The 23,500-nt window shown below is 37.6% G+C and overlaps 1 protein-coding gene across 4 annotated transcripts in view; it reads left to right on the top strand.

Moving 5' to 3' along the window:
• Positions 1–23,500, top strand: part of CHN1 (chimerin 1) — a 192,271-nt gene that overhangs the window by 127,140 nt on the left and 41,631 nt on the right. For all 4 annotated transcript variants that reach the window (XM_046659708.1, XM_046659709.1, XM_046659706.1 and 1 more), the window contains one exon: positions 16,909–16,986. In XM_046659708.1, the coding sequence (XP_046515664.1) occupies positions 16,909–16,986 (78 nt within the window). The remainder of the gene's footprint in view (positions 1–16,908; positions 16,987–23,500) is intronic.

Here is a 23,500-nt window from a genome sequence, read left to right as displayed (position 1 = left end):
TGCTATATAAACTAGGACTATTTTGCTATCTTGCAGACGTAACATTCTAATTACCACTTATTTCAGTGTGAATAGTGAATTCCCTTTGTTCCCTTATAGACAAAACCCCCCAAAATCCTTGCCTAAATAGTGAATAGGACAGATGCCTTTATTTGGAAGCAGTGTTCATAGTTATTACAAAGGGGGTTATTTTTTTCATATATATGTGTTTTGTAAATCATAGTGATGTTAGATTGTAAAACAAGTATTTTTAATATTTCACTTCGGGGTTTTGGGTTTTTTTCCTTTTTGAGGAAGACTGGCCCTGAACTAACATCCATGCCCATCTTCCTCTACTCTGTATGTGGGACGCCTACCACAGCATGGCTTGACAAGCAGTGCATAGGTCCACACCTGGCATCTGAACCAGCGAACCCCAGGCCACCAAAGCGGAGTGTGCAAACTTAACTGCTGCGCCACTGGGTCGGCCTCACTTGTGGTTTTATACAAAAATATTCTAAACATTTAAGCTAAATTTATTTATTTTTCTCTCTAGGACAGAATACTTACATAGTAGTAGATCTTTAGCATTTGATGTGGTGTTAAGACTCGTAAGACTTTCTGTAGCCGTAGATGCTAGCGTTTGGTCGTAGCTTTGGAGCCATCCAAGCATCTAGTTCAAATGCTGTCCTTATGCTATTCCTGTCAGTTCTTATTTTGTTTTTTTCTTTAAAGATTGGGACCTGAGCTAACAACTGTTGCCAATCTTTTGTTTTTTTCTTCCTGTTTTTTCTCCCCAAAGCCCTCCAGTACATAGTTGTATATTTTAGTTGTGGGTCCTTCTAGTTGTGGCATGTGGGATGCCGCCTCACCATGGCCTGATGAGCAGTGCTGTGTCCGTGCCCAGGATCCAAACTGGTGAAACCCTGGGCCACTGAAGCGGAGCGCGAACTTAACCGCTTGGCCACGGGGCCAGCCTCCCGTCCTCTCTTAATTCCTTATTTTTTAAGACTTGTTTTCTACAGAGATTCACCTTTACCTCAAATAGAAGCTCTTCAAAAGGAGCTTTGATTATGGCATGTTATCTCCTATTTATCCAGCCATTCCCCCCTACACACACCCAAAACAACCGTTTTTTTATTGTGCATCTCTTTGGACAGGAGATCTGGATCCTCGTCTTAGGACTTTAATGATGTCACTTTAAGCATGTCATCAGCCTCCCTGGGCCTCAGTTGTAAACTGAAGGACTCAGCTTTGTAGATGTCATTCAGGTCCCTTCTAACTGTCATGATTCACAACCCATAAGTTCTCTTTGTTAACCCTCAAGACGTTTTTCAGACTTAAGATTCTGTACTTCTGAGAACTTTTTATGATTCTAAGAGGTGGAACAGGCAGATTTAAGTACAGGCTTGGCTCTGCTACTGACTGGGATTGTAAATCTTTGAGCCAGTGACGTAATTACCTTTGGCCTCAGGACATTGAAAGTATCTTCTAGCTCCCCAAAATACATTTCTAAGGGTTATAAAACTAAGAATAACAGAAATAACTAGTGCTTAATTGAGCCTCTGTATGTCAGAAAGTGTGCAAAGTCCTTTACCAGATTATCTCCTTTAATCTTTATAGGAATCCTTTTGAGGGTGGGTATTATAATAACATGGGTATCTTTGGGGGTGATAGGTTTATGGTGAGTTATCACAGGATCCTACAGGTGTGTCGTAATCGTGCATCCTTTATTTTTAAGAATGAAATCACAGAGGACAACCAGACCTTTCCGCCAAATGCCGCTTGGTGTCATCGTAGAGACTGCACCTTGGCCTGTGTTAGTATGTAGACTAAGTGGGTCACCATATTTTGAGTAACTGGATTACTCAAAAGGGAGAGGCTAAAACACCTGGGAACCGTCCCCAGGAAGTTGAAGCGTGGTTCACGTGGGCCCTTCATCCGTTGAGACGTGGCACTCTAGATCTGCAACCCTTATGTTCAGTTTTTAAAATAATCTCTTATCAAATGTTAAAAGAATAAAAGGATTCAAATTTACCGAATAAGAAAACCTATGACTACTGAATTTTTTAATATAAAAAATGAAACAAAACATCCTTCCTTATATTGTAGCTCAGTTCTCTGATGGTTGCTTGTGTCAAATACTCCCCTCCCTTCTTTAAGTACCACAGAAATGTGTAAATCCGGATAGTCTTGTTCCTTTCATAGGAACAACAAAAATAAATAAGAAAGGATTTTATACTTATGTGATAGTGTAAATTGTACATAAATGTGCAAAGCTGTCAATAATTCAACATGTTTCAAATCACAGTATACTTAGTAGAATGAGATCTGGATAAGTTTCTCTAAAGTTTTTATAACTAAACCAGATTAAATGGTTAACATAATTTGTGTATTAATGAAATATATTGGTAACTAAGATTTAGAATAAAGCGTGTCATATTTATTTAAGATGTCAGCACACTTTTGCATTTTCAGCAGTTGACTTAAATTCAGGTTGACATCTTAAGGTTTTCATCATTTCAGTCTTCAAAGTACTTATTAGCATTTCATTATCAAAGTTGAAGCTTACTTAGCTCTTTGGCAAAAGACCTCTGAGTTGACAGTCTCCTCCTAAATAAACAAGATTTTGAAGGTAGGTGAAGTATTTTTCAAATCAATACTCTAGAGACTATATGTAAAGCTTACTATAGAGAGTTTACTATAATTTAGAAGCAGAAAAGAAAAATGAAGCAAACAAAGCCTCTCAGCTTTTCAACAGAATTTGACAGGTTATTGTTTTCCACGGTATCTCTCAGAAACAGAGAAACCAATAACAATGAATAAAGATTAGCATTTCTAACTATAAAAGAAAAAAATTAAAGATATTATTATGATAATAGTTTTGAGAAATAAAATAATGAAGAAAATGAAAAAAACTAATGTAAAATAAACTTTTGGAGAAGTTCTAAAATATGCAGTCATAAATAGTTTTTGATTAAGGAGCCAAATCAGATCAGTGTTCTCACCAATGAAGCTTTATATATAATAGAGAAGCTTGCAGAAATTTTGATTCAGTAGAATCAACATGGGGTCCAGATATCGATTAATATGTTTGTCTTTCTATATGAGTGTGTGTGTGAAATCCTATTGCACAGTAAAGGTTACAACTAATGGGTTAGATCAGCGGTTCTCAAATTTTGGGGGTTCAGGGCCCCTTTACACTTTAAAAATAGTTGAGGACCTCAAAAAGCTTTTATTTATGTGGATTATATCTATTGATATTTACCATATTGGAAATTAAAACAGATTTTTAAAAAATATCTATTAATTCACTTTAAAAATAAACCCACTATATGTTAACATAATAGTGTTATTATTATTATTAAGATAACCATATTTTATGAAACAAATTTAATTAGAAGAGTGGCATTTTTTGTATTTCTGTAAATCTCTTTAATGTATGTCTTAATATTAGGAAACAACTGGATTCTCATAAATGCTTCTGCATTCAGTCTGTGGTGATACGTTGTTTTTGTTGAAGTACGTGAAGAAAATCTGACCTCATAAAAATATGCATTTGGAGAAGAGAGGAGTATTTTAACAGCCTTTTCAGCTAATTGTGGATATTTCTCTCTGATATCACACCCAAACTGGATAAGTGATAGTTTCTTAAAGGTTACTTGCAATGTGGAATCTGAAACCTTATCAATAAGCATTTCTTATTCTATTACACTAAAATCCATTGGTCTGTCTTGAACTCTGAATGGATCTTTCAGCTATTCATGATTCTGTAACATCGTGCATTGGTCATTTAGAAAATATTGGTTCACTGAGTTATGTAGCTCTTCTAAACTTGACATGTTTCTTTATGCAATATCGTTAAAAAATCACATTTGTTAATAATATTATTGGTCTCAACAGAAAAGTCATTTAAGTAGTGGGAAGCTGTCAAGTTCAGGGTGGCAGGTACAGAATTTCCAAAATTCTTATTTTCACTCGAAAGCTTGAATTTTATCATTGACTGTCAGTTGTTTTCTTTGAGGCGGCAGGCTCACTTTGTTCAGTTTTGAGAAAATGCCAAGTCTGAGTAACCAAAATTTATGTTGGTTGTTCTTCCAAGTGAAAAATGGTATTCTGTGGAAAAAGCAGCTAACTCAGCTTGCAACTCAAACAATACTTTCCCTCAAGAAAACCATCCCTAGACAGACCCAGCTATCTTTTACATCATTTGGTATGAGGCTAACTCTTTCTCTTTTGGAGAGTTTTTCAAATGTGGAGGTGTAGAACTCTAAACTTAATGTAATCCACAGCAGAAACAACAGAGATAGAGATAGAAAAGAAAACTATCCAAATTGTCACCCACAATAACTAATTTAATATGCTGTCATTCATTAAAAGCAGTACCATTGGTATAAAAGAATACTTTAAATTCTATACTTAGTATCTCAAAGACTGGGTTCTTTTAAAATTGGAAACAACAAAGAAACATTATTCAACTGATGACATGGTTTGAGATTTCTAACAGTGAAAAATGTAACAAAAGCATCCACTTAAAAAAAATCTACAGCTGATCCTGCAGGAGGAGATATTTTGGGCAAGCTATTTTTTTAGCATCATACTTTTTATTTTAATGTCTTCCTTATTGAGACGTGCATTTGAAAATAGTTTCATCTTGCAATTTTCTAACAAGTTTTGTGCTTGAATTCATAGGAAGAAAAATAAACTTTAAGCTTACCAATAGTAGATAGCACCCAAATTCCCTTTTCCTTCTATCATTTTTTTGGAACTCATCATTACAGAGGGTTTTTATTTTTCCATAAATTTTCATGCACTTTGCACTGTTCCTTCACAATAATAGTTGTTTTGATCCTACGTATTAAGCCGCAATGATTCAACAATCTTTAGAACTGAAAACTGCAGTTTTTGAATCCCAAGCATCCTTTGTACTTCAGGTGGCACCTGTTCTCTTAACACAACAAATGTTTTCAATTCAGTCTCATCCTTTAGTCAGCTATGTTGCTAAGATACCTATGTTGTCACAGATTTTCTCTCTAACATGTTTTCAGTTCATATTTGCATACATTTCAGCTATCAAATGAGGAAACAATATTTAAAATGCCTTTCTTCTTTGCACCTCTTGGGCAGTCATTACTTTTTAAAAAACTGAGCTGTGAGACATTTAAGAAGTGGCCATTGTAAGAAAATGGCCATATTGTTTTGTATTAAATCTATTCTGGCAGTACCGTAAGGGCAAGAGGCTGGACTCATTCAGACAAGCACTCATCTGTGAGTCTGGAGAATTCACTGAGAGTTACAAATATGCCATGAACTTTGTGCCCTCATTCTTTCCACATTTAGTGCCTTCTTTGTTCTGAGTATGATGATGGCAGTATTGACATCACCACCATCACCTGGGCTTTGACAGCATTGAGAGCTCTCTGCTTGCTGGGTACTGAGAATGCGTACTTTACATCCGTTCCATACATTCTACATACATTAGCTCATCTCATCCTCCCAACAGTCCTATGAAGTAGGACCACCATCATTCCAATTTTACAGATGAAGAAACAGAGACTTCCCCTACAATCCCGTAACTAGTAAATAGGGCTGAATGTCTTTTACAGATAGTCTTTACTCAAGAGCCAAGCTTTTAACCTCTTAACTATAGATAACACTGAACTTCAGTTAAAAACTTTTTTTTAATTGTTTTAACTCTATGGAAAGGGTGGGGGGGGGTGGTTAGGCAGATTAAGGAGGAGGGTTTATAAATGACACCTCCCTGTCTGCATGATTTCTGGTAAGAGGACTGTATGAGGCAGTCAGCAGACTACCCTATGGTTTGGGCATTAGAAGCCATTTGAAGGCACGTCCATATTCTAAGGAGAGAGATCTGGGATGGAGAGACGGGTAGAAGTCACCTGTTAGAATCTCAGAAGGACCAGGAGAGGAGGAAGCAGCTTGGGAAGAGGGCATTGACATAGATTTCACAAATAAATTCAACCTTTATTAGAAAATGTGATTATTAGGATTAAAAAAGGATGAAAAAAATCCATTACCCACCCAGTATTTATCCCAATTATTATTAACTCATGAAATATGTACTTACTGGCTTAATATCTAGTCCTTATGAAAATAACCTAGAGCCTTATTTTCTGATATTTGCCACAGTTTCACTGATGCCCAGAACATAGTAAATACTCAATAAAATATTTGTTGAATGAAAACTATTTGAGAACCTTGTATTGTACATGTATACTTTGACCATTTCTGTATTTTCTTTAAATGAATTTGTGGGCTATGTAAAGTATTTACACTTTCTCAGGCCACATGTCTAGAACCCCAAATCCCTATTTTTTAAATACTATATTCTTTTAAAGATAAAATGCATCCTAATTACTCACTGCATTGGCCATTCTAGAATCTCTGTTCTAAGACTTCCTTACTTGTTTACCCATGAGATTGGGATGGCTTTCCACCTTGTAAATTGTGTGTGGCTGTTTGGTGAATTTTAATGGAAAGCTTCATTGCCTATTTCTAAAGACAGCTTAATTAGTTGCTCACAAGACTGCTCTCTCAGTTCATTGGTTTAGAGGGTAGTTTTGTTGATTGGTTTTTATTTAAGGAACCGGAAAAGCCAACGCAAAAACAAAAACAGGCGTGCTGCTCCGTAACTCTCCTTGAAGCCCTAATAGACATTTGACAAAGGATCTGCATGTATCTAAGTAAGAGCAACATATCGCTTTACCCACCACCATCAAAATAATGAAAGAGGCTTTTAAAAATGCCAGAATGAATCACCAAGGCTGACCTTACTTCTCTGTTTGTTGTAAACCATTTGTCAGGCTTAGAACTGAATTGGGGGCGGTCCTTTTCATCTGTGAATATTTCTGCTTGTTGATGGTTCTGGGTCTTTGTGACCCTGGGCCTTACTCAAGGCAAGTCAGTCTTATCACAGGTTGAGTAATCACGTCCCCAAGTCCCAGGGATGCACCACAGAGTGGAGAGAGGGCAGGGTGTGAAGTCAGGAGCACTGGGCTTCCATCATGGCTCCTTTGCTTACTGATTATCTGCCCCTGAGCAAATGCCTTAACATCGCTGAAATTTCTTTGTGTAAAAACAGGAATGTGAGGATGCAATGAAATAGTATGTGTGGCGAAGTACTTTGTAAAATCTAAACCTCTGTGTAAGGGCTACTGATTTGGGGGCAGCGTAAGAGCTAGGCCTAGATTTTTTTTTAACCAAATAGATAGAAGAATACAGTAATTAAAGTTATTGTAAAGTAGGACTAGAACAGGATTATTAAGGCAGTTACCTTCCAGATTCCTCTTGCTATGCACCATGGCCATGTAGTCAGGCCTGCTGCCAGAAACGGTCCTCTGAGGCCTCCGTCAGTTACCCAGGCCTGCTCTCCTGAAACTAGATTATGAATTTCCTGCCACTTGACAGGGATATATGCTAAACCTAAGATGCATATGACACATCTTCCTAGAAATATCAATTTTACCCAGTAGTAATTGATGGAAATCATTTTTGTATGAACATTTTCAAATGGGTACATTATAGGGGAGCTTAGAGAGCCACCCCAGGGTCCCTGCATGTCCCCGTTCACTGTGGCTGGCTCTTGTGGACATTTTGCTGGAAAAGGTAGTAAAGCATAAGCCTCAGCTGGCCAGACAGCCTTAAATAAGATGTGACCTTATCAACCTAAGATCTTCAATTGCTCCTTAAATTATCTCCCATTAACCTATCCTTTGTGGAGGAGGAAAACGGCAAGGTGAAAATCCCTCTCGAGACATTAAAATGTCACTAGAAGATAGATGTTTAAATCATCCTTTAATTCTTTCTTCTTCCTCCTCACAGGAAGTTGATTGCAGTCTGACGTTCTGTGTCTTATTCTCTAATGCACTGATCATTTATGGGCCTGGTTCAGGTGCCTCACATCACTCTTAAGATGTCGAGTTCCATTTGAGACACAGTACATAGATAGATAGATAGATAGATAATTAGATTCTTTTGTATATAAACATATATATATATAAATTATCTCATATAAAGGAGAGCATTCAAGTTAAGGGTTGTTAAAGTTCTCAGTCTTATTAGGATCCTTTGAACTAAAAGGACTTTTGTCAATGAAATACTGTGGATGTGATATGAAAAGTTTATTTTAGCAAATACCCAGATGCAAGCTATTTTTACTTTTTAATGTCATTACCTTGATGTAAAGCATGCCGTATAGCATGTCATTACAAAGAAAAGACAAGTTAATGTCTGGCAGTGAGGGGAACAGTGAACACGTCTATGAATTATGCCCGTGCTTACACGTCTTCTCAGAGTAATTGTTTATGAAAGTTAAATCTTTTACCTTCAGGCCACTACTGCCATTTTCAAATAATAGAAATGGGTTTTCAAAAGTATGTTTGAACTTCACAAATATATTTCATACCGTGAGTCAACATTTATCTTTATTGAGCTTAAAATGAATATTAAAATAAATTACAATTGGAATATTCTAATCAAACTACACATGAAGGAAATAAACTTTTATAACTTAAGTTTAAGAAAGTTGGTGACAGTCCTTTTTAAAATAGCCAAATCACATAGCCATCACCCTAGCCTAATCAATGAAGGCACTAGAGGAATGGGAAAACTGAAAATACAGTGCCTACCTTTTATTCTGATACACTGGCTTGCTTCTGTTACATTGATGATTGCACAGGACTGAAATAAACTCATGTGGCAGCTTAAAATGTGAAAATACTCGTGATGTCAATCTGAATCTGCTTTTTAGTTGTATTTACCATCTGTATATTTCAACTAAAAGCTTTTTGAGAAAGTGCAAAAGTCCATCATTCAAGAGTTTTGCACTGGATTTAAAGTCCCAATTAATTATTGATGAAGTGTTAGAGCTTCCCTAATTTTATCTCCTCTGTTTTTACAGAACAACCATAGTGTTTCTTTAAGTCTTTCAGGTAATAGGTATCAACATTTGAGTAAAACAAAAAACAAAAATGTCAATGATACATTTCCCTAAGTAGCCCCTCAGGTTCATTTTAGGGGGAAAAAATTGAGAAGAAGTTTCCATTGAGGCTGATTTCAGCTTTTCACTGGGAAGAACCAAGAAAGAATGTTGTTATGATCATCATTGTACAACCATCACTGCCAGTGGCCAAATAGTGGAGAGTGTTAGATTAGAATATTTCACTCTTATTACGTAATTTTAAGCCAGCCCTGGTAGTCTAGTGGTTAAGCTTCAGCACTCTCACCGCCACAGCCCGGGTTCGTTTCCCGGTCAGGGAACCACACTACCCGTCTGTCGTCATACTGTGGTGGCTGCATGATGAATAGCAGCACAGCATTGTCTGACGCGGCGCCGGAAGGTGAGAGGATGGCGCAAACAGACTGGACAGGGTTCCGCTCTGCTGTACACAGGGTCACTAGGAGTCAGAATCAACTCCAGGGCACTAACAACAAGTGTGATTTTATATATGTTATGTGTATATATTAACTTGTGGTTATGTAATTCCAGACTGGAAAACATCTTCCATTTATTTATTTTATCTGCCCAAAGTACCTATTATATAAATTGTTATCAGTACATCAGAGCTACAATCTAGTATCCATTAAGAACTTGTACATGAAAAAATAAGACTGTGTCTTATGAATTGACTTTAGGATCACCACCAAAGATATTTGAGCAGAGATAATGCAAAATAATTGTAAAGAGATGCCTAGGAAGAGGAGACTCGGAGAAGTAGAAGTTGCTTATGTTCATCTAAACTCTGACAAAATGAGGGAGCCCCACTAAGTGGACATTGAGTGTTCTAGTCCATTGGCATGACTATCCTAATTAAAGAGCATTCAACAAATCTCTTAACTCTATGCATTACGTATTCAGTTCATCTAACCCATGCCACTTGTTCTGATTCCATTCTAATCAACTTCCTAATAATTTTTTGTTTCCAGTGTAGGTATGCTTCCAGAAAAGAGCCTGTTGGTCAACCACTTTGTGATAATTATATCTCTTATCTTAGTATAAAGTAGACAACTGTCATTCTGCTTTTACCTCTAAATTTCATGAGCTTGGTATTATAATATAGCCTCCGCTTGACAAATAGATATGATCTCCTTGTGCTGACAAATTAAGTTTCTGAGCCTACAAGACTGGGTGCCAGACAAAAGCGCATAGTAAATTAGCCAGAGCTGCCTGTATGGACTCACTGGAGATAGCCAGGCTAGGCTTTCCCGCATAGACACACCCAGATCTTTACATCCCTGTGTGCTGAATGAGTTACGAACCTTCCTTCTTCCTTTTCAATTTTTGTTAAAAATATAGAGAAGACCATGGAGTTCATTTAATCCAGCTGGGACTTAGAAAAATTCAGTGACTTGGCTGCTATCAGTCAGAACCAGGCTATATGCCACTCCAGCCCCTTCTCTTGGGGCCTGGTTTTCTTCATGCAGAGTGCAAAATCTCCCTCAAAACTGGCACTTGGAGAGTTTGATCATTTCTGTTGTTTCTTGTGAGAATAAAGAATGCAGGACTGAACTTTTTTGTTTGCGTTGTCTGTTCAAATGTCTTATATTTATAGTTTTTGCATATGAGTCTGTCAGGGAACATGTGAGCGTGTACAGAGTTTGATAGTGTCAATGTTAGTAGTGTAATTTAAATTTATTATATGCTGAAATGAATGCATTGATGCACCTTATTGTTATATGTTTAGATGGATATTATGTTAATGCTAGAGGAGCTATGTAATGAAGAGGGATTAGGAATTATGACATGACTGATGCCAGTAGCATAAAAATTAGAGTCCTGGCAGGAGGTAAGAGTTTCCTATGCAACATAAAAAGTTGTTTATCCTAACATAATTTAAGGAATGTGTAGAGTTCTGTAAAGAAGGCTCTAATGTTTGACTTAAAATACATTTGAAAATTTTGGTTAAGGAGATGAATCTGGTAGATACTATGAATTCAAATATAAGCAGTACTGAAATGGCTAGTGATTCAAGGAGTACTAGAATATAAATGATCCAGAAATTTATTCAAATGATAGCCTTTCAAAATTGCATGTTGACAACAGATAATATGAGAGGCAGGATGGCCTAGAGGAAAGACACAGAATTGGAAGTCACATAGACCTGAATTCAAATCCTATTCTCATTATGTGCTAATTAGGTGACCTTGGGAAAGGCACTTACTCTCTTTGAGCTTCTGTTTCTTCATCTGTAAAATGATACCTACCTTATTGATTGTTTTAACAGCTAAACTACACACATGTAAAGCATTTACTAGTACAATGCCATGTAGTTGTCAGTTAATAAATGTACGCTGACATATTGTTGTTAAGTACCTTGAAGTATATTCCAGTCTTGGCTCTAAAGGAGAGAAATTTGGTTACAAATTATGGTTGGGGGGACCAAGCTATGAATAAATCTGTGTATCTAGAGTGCGCTGAATTTGCTTGATAGTGGAAAAGCTGTATTGTTTATATCTCAGTTTTAATGTTTTATAGAAATTGCAAGATTTTGCTAAGTGTAAGCCAGTGACTTATATCACCCAGTAGTTAATCCAGCTACTCTTCATCTCCCTGAGCCTCAGGGACATGCCAGTTAGAATATTCCCTTCTTGTGCTTTTTGGATGGAATGTTGACTTAGCTTAGTTAATGGGAGCATTGTGCTCATGAGTCTGTGGCATCATCATGATGTTATAAAGGAGGTGGCTATTTGTGTGAGGTCCTTCCAGTTTCCTAGAGAATATTCTTACTATTAGCGAGTCCTAATATTCAGTAATGGGAGATTTATTCTTTTGGCTTAAGTCTTGGTCCCACATTAAAAACCAGATATTTGTGAGAAAAGAAGTGTACTACAAAGAAAGGAGGGGAAACTCCTATTTCTTGATTACTGTCTGTGCCAGGAATAGTGCAAAATGTGTCCCACATATTAGCTCATTTAATTCTTAATAATTCCATAATGTAAGTACTTTTCATCCATTTTACACATGAAGAAACGACTGAAATAAATTAGTAACTTGACCAAGGACATCCCACAGCCAATAGATGACAGGGTTAAAGTCAGCACCTTTGTCTGGCTCCGTTGCCCATGATCCTGTTGTTCTATGCTTAGTGAAGATGAGAGGCTAGCTCAGCACAAATCCAGTATTATTACTAGACAAGCAACAAGGTAGTGGGGTCAGCGGCAGAAATTTCTTTATTTGACAAACAGCAAATGTCTACCTTTCCAAGGTCACCTATGGCCGCCTTCCATTCTTTATTCCTCACATGACTCCCCACCCCCACACACACCATATTTGTAGTCCACTTCTCTACATTACAGATGGTCTGGACAAAGGTAGAAGCAAAGAGGGTTGTGGAATCTGCCCATTCTCCATCTCTTTTTCCAGGCCAGTCCCTTTCTTTCAGGTGAGCATACAAAAGTGATATCAGTATCACTGATGGCCAGAGTCAGGTCTAAGACAGGCTGAAGATTCCCAGTCACAATAAAGAGCTAACTACTGCTGGTGTTTCCAGCAAGAATGACCTTGTGGGATACGTGCCCTGCTGGTTTAGACCCGCCACCTAGTTAGACTGTTTTCTTCTATTCTATAGAACCAGAATATGAGAGGCTCTATCCCTAAACTTCGGGTCTGTCTCCTGCTCTCATTATAAGGTAGCAGAATATAAGGTAGCACAAAGAAGTGTTGGGCTTTGGGGACAAAGACAGGGATTCAGATCACAGACTTTCCACTTCCTGTCTGTGACCTTGAGCAAGTCACTCTGTGAGCATCTATAAAATGTCCATTATACAACATACTCCCAGGATGATTGACCAATAAATGGGACAACAATATGAATGAAGCCTCAAACATTGTTCCTGGCTTCTTCACAAATGCTGGCAATCTCCTTTCCTTTCCAGTTTCCATCCCCCGGCCCCAACCCCACTCCTTCAACTAACATACTTGTCGTTATATGCCTTTTAAAAGATAGAACTAGAATTTGGGGACTTTGGGGGAGACCATAATATATAGGGAAGGGCAGGAACTTCCAGGCATGTTTCTATGTTATAAATAAAAGCAGATTAATCTAACTTCTTGAGGTCAGAAACCCATGTTTTATCCTACCCAGCATACCCTGCAGCTAATATTTGGCACAGCACCCCTGTCAATACTCTCATTTATTGAGTGCTTACTGTCTACAGACAGTCTTTTCCTCTTTTGCCCGTCATCCCCTTTAAACTGCCCAGTAACCTATATAAAGTAGGTATTCGTATTCATAGTATGTAGATGAGGTAACCAAGGCACCAAGCCAGTCTCTCAAGGTCAGGATTCAAACTTCATTGTCACTGATTTCAAATCCCTTCTTTTTTATTACAACACTCTGCCTCCCCGATAAAAATAGTTGTCCTCATTTCATTTGATTTTTTTTTTTAAGATTTTATTTTCCCTTTTTCTCCCAAAGCCCCCCGGTACATACTTGTATATCTTTAGTTGTGGGTCCTTCTAGTTGTGGCATGTGGGATGCTGCCTCAGCATGGCTTGATGAGCGGTGCCATGTCTGCACCCAGGATCCGAACCAGCAAAACCCTGGGCCGCTGCAGCGGAGCGCACAGACTTAACCACTGAGCCACAGGGCCAGCCCCAGATTTTATTTTTTTAACCAGATATTTATTGAACCTTTATTTGTGCAAGCTGTTTACTAGATTTAGGATTTATACTAAGATGTATAAGACCCAATTCTATGTAAGCAACTACACAGTTAACTGTGATTGAGGTAGAAGATGATAATCTCATAATTAATGAACAAATGAAGGGCCCTGAGGTTCACAGGTGGGTGAGATCGCATCTGATTGGGACAAATCATCAGAAGCTTCATGAAGGAGGGGGGTGTTTGAATGGAGCCTTGAAGGCTGCATTGCCTCCTGCATGTACTGCACTTCTGTATGAGAAGTGCTTAGCTGGGTTCCTAAAACATAAGTAATTGACAATCAATAAATGATAGCCATAATTAATAGATGCTGTAACTATCCAGGTCGATATAGCCAGATAAATATAAGGATGAGTGGTATACATTTGTCTGGAACGTCAGAACGTTGGTATTGGTTCTGAATTTTAGAGTTAGCAGCTCTCATAACTTGAGCTCTTCAGCAAAGCTAATCAGAAGTGCATTTGCAGCTATTAAGGGCATCTTAGTGACCAAACCCCCAGCGCTTTGAGGGTAGCTAAGAACTTTTTCATCCTGAGCTGCTATTTTCTATCTCTTTACTGCACTAGGTAGCTGTCCAAGTTGCAATTAACCCAGTATTTCTTGATTAGGTAGAAAAATTAGGAAGGACATTATGACTCTGCATTGTCTATAGTAGACTTTGCTTCTCAATGACAAAATAGTCACTTTTACCCAGGCATGAATTTTCTGGATAACTCAACCATGGATATTCTTAGGCTTTGGTCGAATTTTAGTTACTACAGCTGAAGGACTAGGGATGATCTATAATAAAGGACCTTGATCAGAAATAGGGAAAAAAAGCTATTTTGGTGACATGGGTGATTGTTTTCTTTAACTTAGTAAGTTAAACATTAAGTGTTAAACATTGTGGAGAAAAAAAATTACTGTTAAATTTGCCTTTGGAGTCTCTGTTTTTTTCCTGATGCCTACTGAGAATCAGATAAGCCTCACTTTAGGTTGTACATGACTGGAGAGTTGGTTGGCCTTTTTATTTTTAGTCATCACATGACAAACTAGGTCTAAGCTGAAGAGTAATTTAGGTTAGGCAAGGAAAGTTCTTTCCGTTGTATTTCCTCTTGGAATGAGAACATTTTTTATCTCATATTAATCACATGAAGATATAAATTTGTGGAAATGAACTTCTGTAGATGCAAATATTTTCTGCCTTTTATTTACTTAAAAATGTTTTTTTGGTTTTTTTTAAAGATTTTATTTTTTCCTTTTTCTCCCCAAAGCCCCCCAGTACATAGTTGTATATTCTTCGTTGTGGGTCCTTCTAGCTGTAGCATGTGGGACGCTGCCTCAGCGTGGTTTGATGAGCAGTGCCATGTCCGCGCCCAGGATTCGAACCAACGAAACACTGGGCCGCCTGCAGCGGAGCGCACAGACTTAACCACTCGGCCACGGGGCCAGCCCCTACTTAAAAATGTTTTTAAAAGAATAAACCATGTTAAAAGAAGGAACTACAGACTCAAGTGAGTAAAAAACTATTTGGGGATGTTTAGAAAATCAGTCATTCAATATTTCCAATATCTAGCATGGTTTAAGGACCACTTCATACCCTAATTAAATTAGAATCTGCATTGGCCACATGCCCCCTCTAGCTTATGAAATCTGAGATAAGTTGTTTGCACCAAGCAAAGGGACTGAATTCATTTAAATATAGAGTTGTAGATTCTTTAAATACAGTGTAACATTAGAATCATAATGAGTTAAACTTAATTACTGTAACATGAGGAAACAGATGTTTAGGGAACTAATATGGGAAAACTTAAGCTTCTTATAGCACCTTAGTAAGGAGTATAGGACTTGCTGTCAAATGGAGCTGGGTTTGAGTCTCTTACCCAGCACCCCTCTTTCAACACCAGCAAACAACCACCCAAGGGTCCTGTCAGCACTTACCCTATACCTGGGACCTGTGTACAGGAGCAGTTATTCCCAAGGAGCCTCCACTATGACCTGGTCTCAAGCTCTTGAATAAAGAATGTTGAGACTAAGAATTAAAATAATGGTTGGCTCTATTTAAGTATAGATCCACAGCAGAACTACTCATGGTAGGGAGACAAAGCTGACCGCTCCAGGGTGGTAGCAGTGTTATATGCATGTTCCCTGTTCTGCGTGAAAATAGTACAATACCTAATTAAACTCCTTTTCTTTTTCATCAAAATACTTATCAGCTTTTGCTCATCTTTAATAATAGTGGGTTTTAGTTAACTCACCTCAGTCTGTATGCACAAAGGATGGTATAGATCGAGCCTTCCATAATTTGCCTGGGAGTGGTGCATTCTTTTTGAAACCAAGTGCTGTGTGTTCGTTTTCCTTTGCTTTTAATAGGTGAAAAAAAAATTCCATTTTGTAATGATGCATGACTCATTCATTGCTCATTGTCTTCCCACTGATTTTTTTTTTTTTTTTTTTTTTTTTTTTGAGCCAGCAAGAAAATGTTACATGAGAGGAGGGAGAAACAGACAGAATGAGTTGAGGAATACAGTACTTAAATACTGTTGCTTGATTTTCATTGGTTATCTCCTTTCTTACGGTGACCAGTCTAATCCAGCCTTCCTTGTCAGATCCCTCCCTTCACCCACCCTCAGCTAGGGGCTTCACAGGGTGTCTGTTGCTAGAAACTGATTGCAGGCAGTATGTAGGCATCTTTCATTCAGAATGGACATTAATATATTGAATAGAGAAGAAAGCTTTTAGAAATGTATCATTTGTCAGAATTGCAGGGCTTTTAGAAAGGAATAGTGAGATGCTGAATGTTTTGCATGTTAGCGTCGACTCTTTATTTCTGTTCAGACTCTTAAGTTTTCAGATGCTTAAATATAGAGCCCTTTAAAAAAAAAAAGGAAGAAAGAAGAATTTTTCTGGTTAGTCGACCTCTTTTTAAGAAGTGCTTCATCATCCTCCTCCACCTCTCCGTGATGTTTCTCTGCAGCTCTCTGTAGGTTAGAGTTCTGTGCTGCCTGGTAGAATGCTCATTTGTTAGCTGAATAGAGTTCATCGACAAGACATAGATCAATATAGGTTTTATTTCTTTCCTGTGAATTCCAAAATGCCATCCAAAGAGTCTTGGTCGGGTAGGAAAACTAATAGAGCTGCAGTCCACAAATCAAAACAAGAGGGCCGTCAGCAAGATTTATTGATAGCAGCCTTGGGAATGAAACTGGGTTCTCAAAAGTCGTCTGTGACAATCTGGCAACCTCTGAAACTCTTTGCTTATTCGCAGTTGACATCACTTGTTAGAAGAGCAACTCTGAAAGAAAATGAGCAAATTCCAAAATATGAAAAGGTTCACAATTTCAAGGTAAGAATATTTGTTTTTAACCTTTTCTTATAAGAATGGAAATGCACATTACTTGAAGTATACAGTATTAAAGGAATATCTTCTGATGTCTTTTTAAAACTAGGATGACTGGACTAAAATGTTCTTGCTATTTAAGGAATGAAGATGTTTTAAGCATGATTTTATTTAAGGAATAGCTGAATAAAGCTAATAGAAGCCAACCCCATTTGCTCTTAATGCTGATTTAGTGTTCTGTTTAATCAGTGTACACTTGGTGGTAAAAGTCTTGACTCATGTTAAAAAGGTCTCATTTAAAGATATTGGCGTTATTATTTGTGATGCAAATGTGTCTAACTACCTTTGTCGGTTATTTCGTGAGAGGATTAGATCATCTCTCTGTTCGTTTCTGGTAAAAAGCTTTGGATAGAAGAGGCATGTGCTGTTGCATCTGGATGGAGCAGATGGTCTGCATTTCCCCTAGTTTCTGCCTTTTCTCCTCTGTGAATGAACTGACCATGATGAAAGGAGGATGGCTACCATGGGACTGGTAATGCTGCCGGCACTGGCAGCTTCTCTTCACTTTTTGAATAGCTTTATGCTTTCACCTTGTATGTATGTGTGTGTAGTTTTTAATTACTGTGTTAATATGGTTTACCAACTATACTTTAATCATCTTTCATCAAGGTGATATGGTGTTGATTCAAGCTGTGCGTAGATCTTGCCTGTATTTATGGCATGCTATAAGGCCTTGAAGTTCAGTCCTTTGCAACCTAATTCAGAGAACATACAGTGTGGGGCCATGCCTAAGGAGATCCAGTTACACTTAGTGAGTGGATGCACTGGCATTTCTGTAGTAACTTCCCAGTAGTTATACAACTTTATGGTGAAGTTCTTGAGACATGAATATTTTTAGTTTAGACAAAATGTCATTAGTTTTGATGTTGAGGGTATCTGGTTTCAAAAGTTGATAAAGCTGGAAACCCTGATCTTCAGATTATTTATTAATTTATTCAACACTTATTCAGCAGATAGAAGTTACCAGGCTCTGTAGCAGGAAATTTCATTCCAAATTTGTAATTCATCCTGATTTTTAACACTACCATTTACTCAAATGCTAAATACCAAGCCCCCAATATGCTCTGCTTTTTCCATAGTGAGATTTTTATGATCTTCAGATCATTTTGGGATAAAGGATAAATTCCAAAATGTATGGACTGTGTAAAGATTGCTAATATTTCAAGGTAAAACAAATAGCATTTTCTTATCCCTCTTTACACATATTAAGGACCTTACCTTTCAACCAGTATCTTCGATTTAAAATGAAATTGAGACCATTCAGTATGTGCATACAGTCTCCACCACATCTTGCATTTAGGAACCCACAATACATGTAGGTCACTAGGCCTCAGTTTCTTCTTGCATGATACACAAGCTGGTATTACAGGACCTCTATCAGGAAAATGACCCCAAAGAAATCCTTTTGGAAATATAAAGTTATATGCATGTTAGATCACAAAAATAGCCCTTTAGGTTCCTAAGCAAGAAACTAATCATACTGTTTAGAAATGGCTGAGATTTTAAAGTCTATCTCCAAAGATGGACCCTCTGGTGTGTTCAGCAGGAACAGATCGACCTATTAAGGATGCCATTTTAGTGCTAAGTCAAGTTCATTGTACATACTTTCTCTCCATATTGGTTAAAAGCAAATAATAGGACTATTTAAGGATTTGCATAAATAGGCACATTCTCCCCTTTTTTTGGTTGTATCTTCTAGTAATTTCTCAATTTTAATTTAACAAATCTTGTACAGCCAGAAAGTGCTGACTATGAGCAAACATGACTCTTAGCTTGGTACCCAAACTATTTTAAAGATACTTTTCTTTAAAAAAAAAAAGCACATTAAAAAGTAGAAGTCTGCTTCCTTCTCTGGAGCTAAAAATTTAAAACCAGCTTGGGCTTCCTGTTTAAAAAAAAAGGTATGCTTAGGAACAAGCTTATGGTAGACAGTGAGTTGCATTACATATTTTTAGAGTTGCTAATAAGGTCAGAAGTCTCAGTATTTCTCTCTTTCCATTGAAATTACTCTTTGTTATTCAAAAAATGTTTCTGTGGGGTGTCAGTATAAAAATGAGACGGCGGGGGGGGGGGGGGTGGTTATCATACTTGACTTCCGAGAACATCCCCAAAAGAATTTAGACTCTGTGGCAGGAGCCGTTCTCTCCCACACAAATGTTCACTCCGAAGGTCACTGCTTGTGATCTGTGAGTGTGTGCAGTTCAGAAGTGGACTGTGGGGGAAAAAACCCTGAGCATTTACGTAATGGTCATTGTTCACATGGCCTTGCCGCTGCCTATTTTCTATCTTGGTAAAAGTGTGTTCTGCCCAGCCACCAGCCCACTCACCAAAGCCTCATTTCAATGTAGTTTTCTTTTTGCTTCTTGCACTGCCTTGTTATGTAACGTTGCTCTGTGGTGTTGGACAGCTGCCAAATCTCATTTCAGAGGCTGAAGCCAAGAGCGTCTTCTTCCTTTGGTGGGAGCATTCACCAAGGTGAAATCCAAAAAACTCAGCTGGGCCTAATTCCAGACAGGTATTTGTTTTTTGAGAGTTTTTGTTTTTTTTTTAATAGAAGAGGCAAAAAAGGAAACAGGGAAGGCTTCCCATTTTGCTGTGTTATGTAACACTCTTTTTTCTGTGGTTACTTGTAAGGATTTGATAAAGAATCTACCACAAGAAGGATAGTTGTCTCTCTTAGGGAGATCATCATTTTAAAAATAAATGTCCCATATCCTTTAAACACCATTACTCTGTAACTTGTCAGCTTAACTTAGAGTGAAAATAATTTTAACTGTCTCCTGGATTGACCTCTCATTTTAAGAACTGCTCTTATGCTAACACAAGAGAGAGAGAAAGTGAGCAAGCAAGTGCTAATTTCTTGAACAGACTTAAAAACTAAACTAAACAGAGAACCTCTGACATTAAAAGTAAGACACAGGCACCCCATCAGCGGTGACCACGGCCTCCCTCTGAGGCTCTGGATAGAAGGATAACTGAGACCCAGCCCGTGCCCTAGGAGCTCGCTTATTATTTGGATGACCTTGGGCAGATTGCTTCATCTCTCTAAACCTCTGGTTCTACATCAGAAAAATTGAGTGCCTGGTATGTGTAGGTACATGGTAGCCACTATTTTTGTTATTACAAATTATCCCTAAGTCGATAGTTTTCTGAATCCTTACTAAGACGTTTTGCTTGCCCAGTTGAGAGGTCCTGATGCAATTGAGAACCCTGGCCTGATTGTGGGGGCTAAAGAAAGCTCTTGCTCTTTCTTAGCTCCCAGGCAGGGTTAGATGTTACATAAGAGCAGTTGCATTTTCATGCACCACAGAATACAGTGAAATCTTCTGTGTTTTTTTTTTTACTCCCTCCAAATTAAACTACTCAGTGTTTCATTTGGTATGTTTAATTCAGATAGCTCTATAGAATAAAGTCAAGATGACATATAATAATAATAACAGAAATCTGGCTACTTAGGCATATAAATAATTAAAAGAAAACAACGTTAAGAAATATAGTGAGTAGACACTTTAAAATATGTGTAGTTCTTTTTTAAGGTAGTCTTGAAGTGGTGACTGGTTGATTTTAGAGTTTCAGATACTTGCATTCTGCATACAAATGAAAGATGTGATGTATTATGTAAATAGATTTAATGTTGCCAAGATAATATGCAAGCAATGAATCCTGAAATGTGAATTGATACTGTAATTAAAATAACACTATAACATAATCAGACTATTTAATAAAATTACTGATCCAAGACCTACTGGGATAAAGTGATAATAGTGAAGCTGTCCATCCTGGCCAACAGACCAGACATTCTGCTGTTTGATAAACTGAAGGGTTGAAGCAGCCAGCACTCCTGCTGAAAGTGGTCTTTCCTTTTAGGATCCAAGCCCTGTGCTCTTCATTTGATTTACATTTGAAAATAAATACAAAATGAACCAACAAGTAAAAACTGACTTAGTATGAAATGTGGAGTTAAACTACATGATCTATGAGTTTTCTTACAGCTCTAAAATTCTCTGATTATATTAAGAAGCATTACATTTGTTAGTATAATTATTCTGCTTTCCATCGTTAAAATTTTATTAAAGCCCACATAGGGACAAATTTTTAATATGTTGATTTTTGAAAAGAATCAAAATTATATGAAAGCATATTTTTTAAAAACTAGTTATATCATCAGTGAAATGACATATTCAAGGACTCTTCCTACCACCGCCTTTGCATTATCCCCACCAAGCATCACACCACCACCTCTGCCTTCTTTGCTCCCTCCATTCTTCCTTCCTCCGTCTCCATTTCTAGTAAAATGCTCCAGAAGCATCTGTTGGATGACTAAGTAAACGAGCACACAGTATGACATGGTGGACCTTTGCTGTGACGGTGGTGGTGGTTCTTGTTATTTTGAAACCACTTCTCGTGGCAGCAGGAAATTTCACCACAAAAATAGATTCTTCTAATGCTCTTAAGACTTGTATTGTTACAAATGGTTTTTTAAAAAATCAAATTCATGGGAGTTTTTAAAATGAAACAAACCCTAAAATGTCATCATGTTACCTTATCTACTGGAGAACCTGTGTTCACATTTTAAATGCTCAGAAATTTGAATATTGTTTTGAATTAATAGTAAGATAAAAAAAGTTAAATGCAATATGACAAAATGGAAAAGGCAGCCTGGCATGTCTCATTATTAAGCTTCAGCAGTAATGTCACTCATCATTGCTTCTCCTATGGATCTGAACATGGAGTGTCCAAAATAAACATTTTAAAGGGATAAGTAATGTTTTTCTCCAAGTAGGAGATTAAATTGAATTATATATTTCAATATTATGCATATATATGTATATATGTGTGTATGCACACACACACAATTCCTGATTCTTAATGTAGGCCACTTGCAAGAAAAAATAAAATAAAGATCAGCGCATAGCAGGGGTTTTTCTCTGCTTGGGGCAGTCAGACTTGCAGAGGGCTGATGGAGAGGAAGTAGGAGATTGGACAAGATCATCTATAAGGTCCCTGTAGGCGTTGTGTTTCTGCTGCTATCTGATAAGTACGTATCAGATGCTGTGGAAGCCAAAAATAGTGAACATGCTCTACTCTGCTTTTTACTTTTGCCCCCGCTGGTGGGGAGGAGGACCACAAAGACTCATCATGTACTTCATCCAGGCCTCTGCTCTGCCCCTCAGCTTTGTGGCCCTCTTGACCTCAGCCCTACTTCATCCTTCTTATGGTTTGTAACACTGGCTGGGGAGCTGGTTATGACACCTCAAGTGCAAATTTAGATCATTAAGGTCATTGGAAAGGTTACCGCCTGCTGTTAATAATCCAAAAAGAAATGTTTCACAAAGGTCTTGTTGGTTTGCACGTAGTTGCTTATACTACTTCATCGCCGTTTTGTGGGGCTAGAGAATTTAAAATGCTATACTTAATTCAAGAGAAACCCTGATTTTGTGAATTGCAGGAATTAATATTGCTAAAATGTCCATACTACCTAAAAAGATCTACAGATTCAATGCAATTGCTATCAAAATCCCAAGGACATTCTTTACAGAAATATAAAAAACAATTCTAAAATTCATATGGAACTACAAAAGACCCCTAAATAGCCAAAGAAATCTTGAGCAAGAAGAACAAAACTGGAGACATCATATTTCCTGATTTCAAAATACATTACAAAGCTACAATAATTAAAACAGTGCGATACTGGCATTAAAAACAGAGATATAGACCAATGGAACAGAATAGAAAGCCCAGAAATAAACCCGCACTTCTACAGCCAAAAGATCTTCAATAAGGGTACCAAGAACACTAAGGAGAGAGAGAATAGTTTCTTCGGTAAATAATATTGGAAAAACTGGATAGCCACATGCAAAAGAATGAAATCGATCCCTTATCTCACAACATATATAAAAATAAGCTCAGAACAGATTAAAGACTTAACTATAAGCCCTGAAACCAAAAAAACTGCTAGAGGAAAACATAGGGAAAAAGCTTTTAGATGTTAGTCTGGGCAATGATTTTTTGGGTATGACACCAAAAGCACAGGCAACAAAAGCAAAAGTTGACAAGTGGGTCTACATCAAACTAAAAAGCTTCTGCACAGCAAAAGAAACTATCAACAGAATGAAAAGGCAGCCTATGGAATGGGAGAAAATATTTGGAAAGCATGTATCTAATAAGGGGTTAATATCCAAAATATATAAGGAACTCATTCAACTTAATAGCAAAAAAAAAAAAAACCCAATTTAAAAATGGGCAAAGGACCTAAGTAGACATTTCTCAAAAGAAGACATCCAGGGGCCAGCCCCGTGGCCAAGTAGTTCATGTGCTCCACTTCAGCAGCCCGGGATTTGTTCGAATCCTGGGCGTGAACCTACACACCACTCATCAAGCCGTGCTGTGGTGGCGCCCCACATAAAGGAACTAGAAGGACTTACAACTAGGATAGACAACTATGTACTGGGGCTTTAGG

The sequence above is a fragment of the Equus quagga genome, chromosome 4 (assembly GCF_021613505.1).
Source record: "Equus quagga isolate Etosha38 chromosome 4, UCLA_HA_Equagga_1.0, whole genome shotgun sequence".
Lineage (NCBI taxonomy): Eukaryota > Metazoa > Chordata > Mammalia > Perissodactyla > Equidae > Equus > Equus quagga.
The sequence above is the reverse complement of the archived record's forward strand: the minus strand, read 5'-3'. Positions and strand labels throughout refer to the sequence as shown.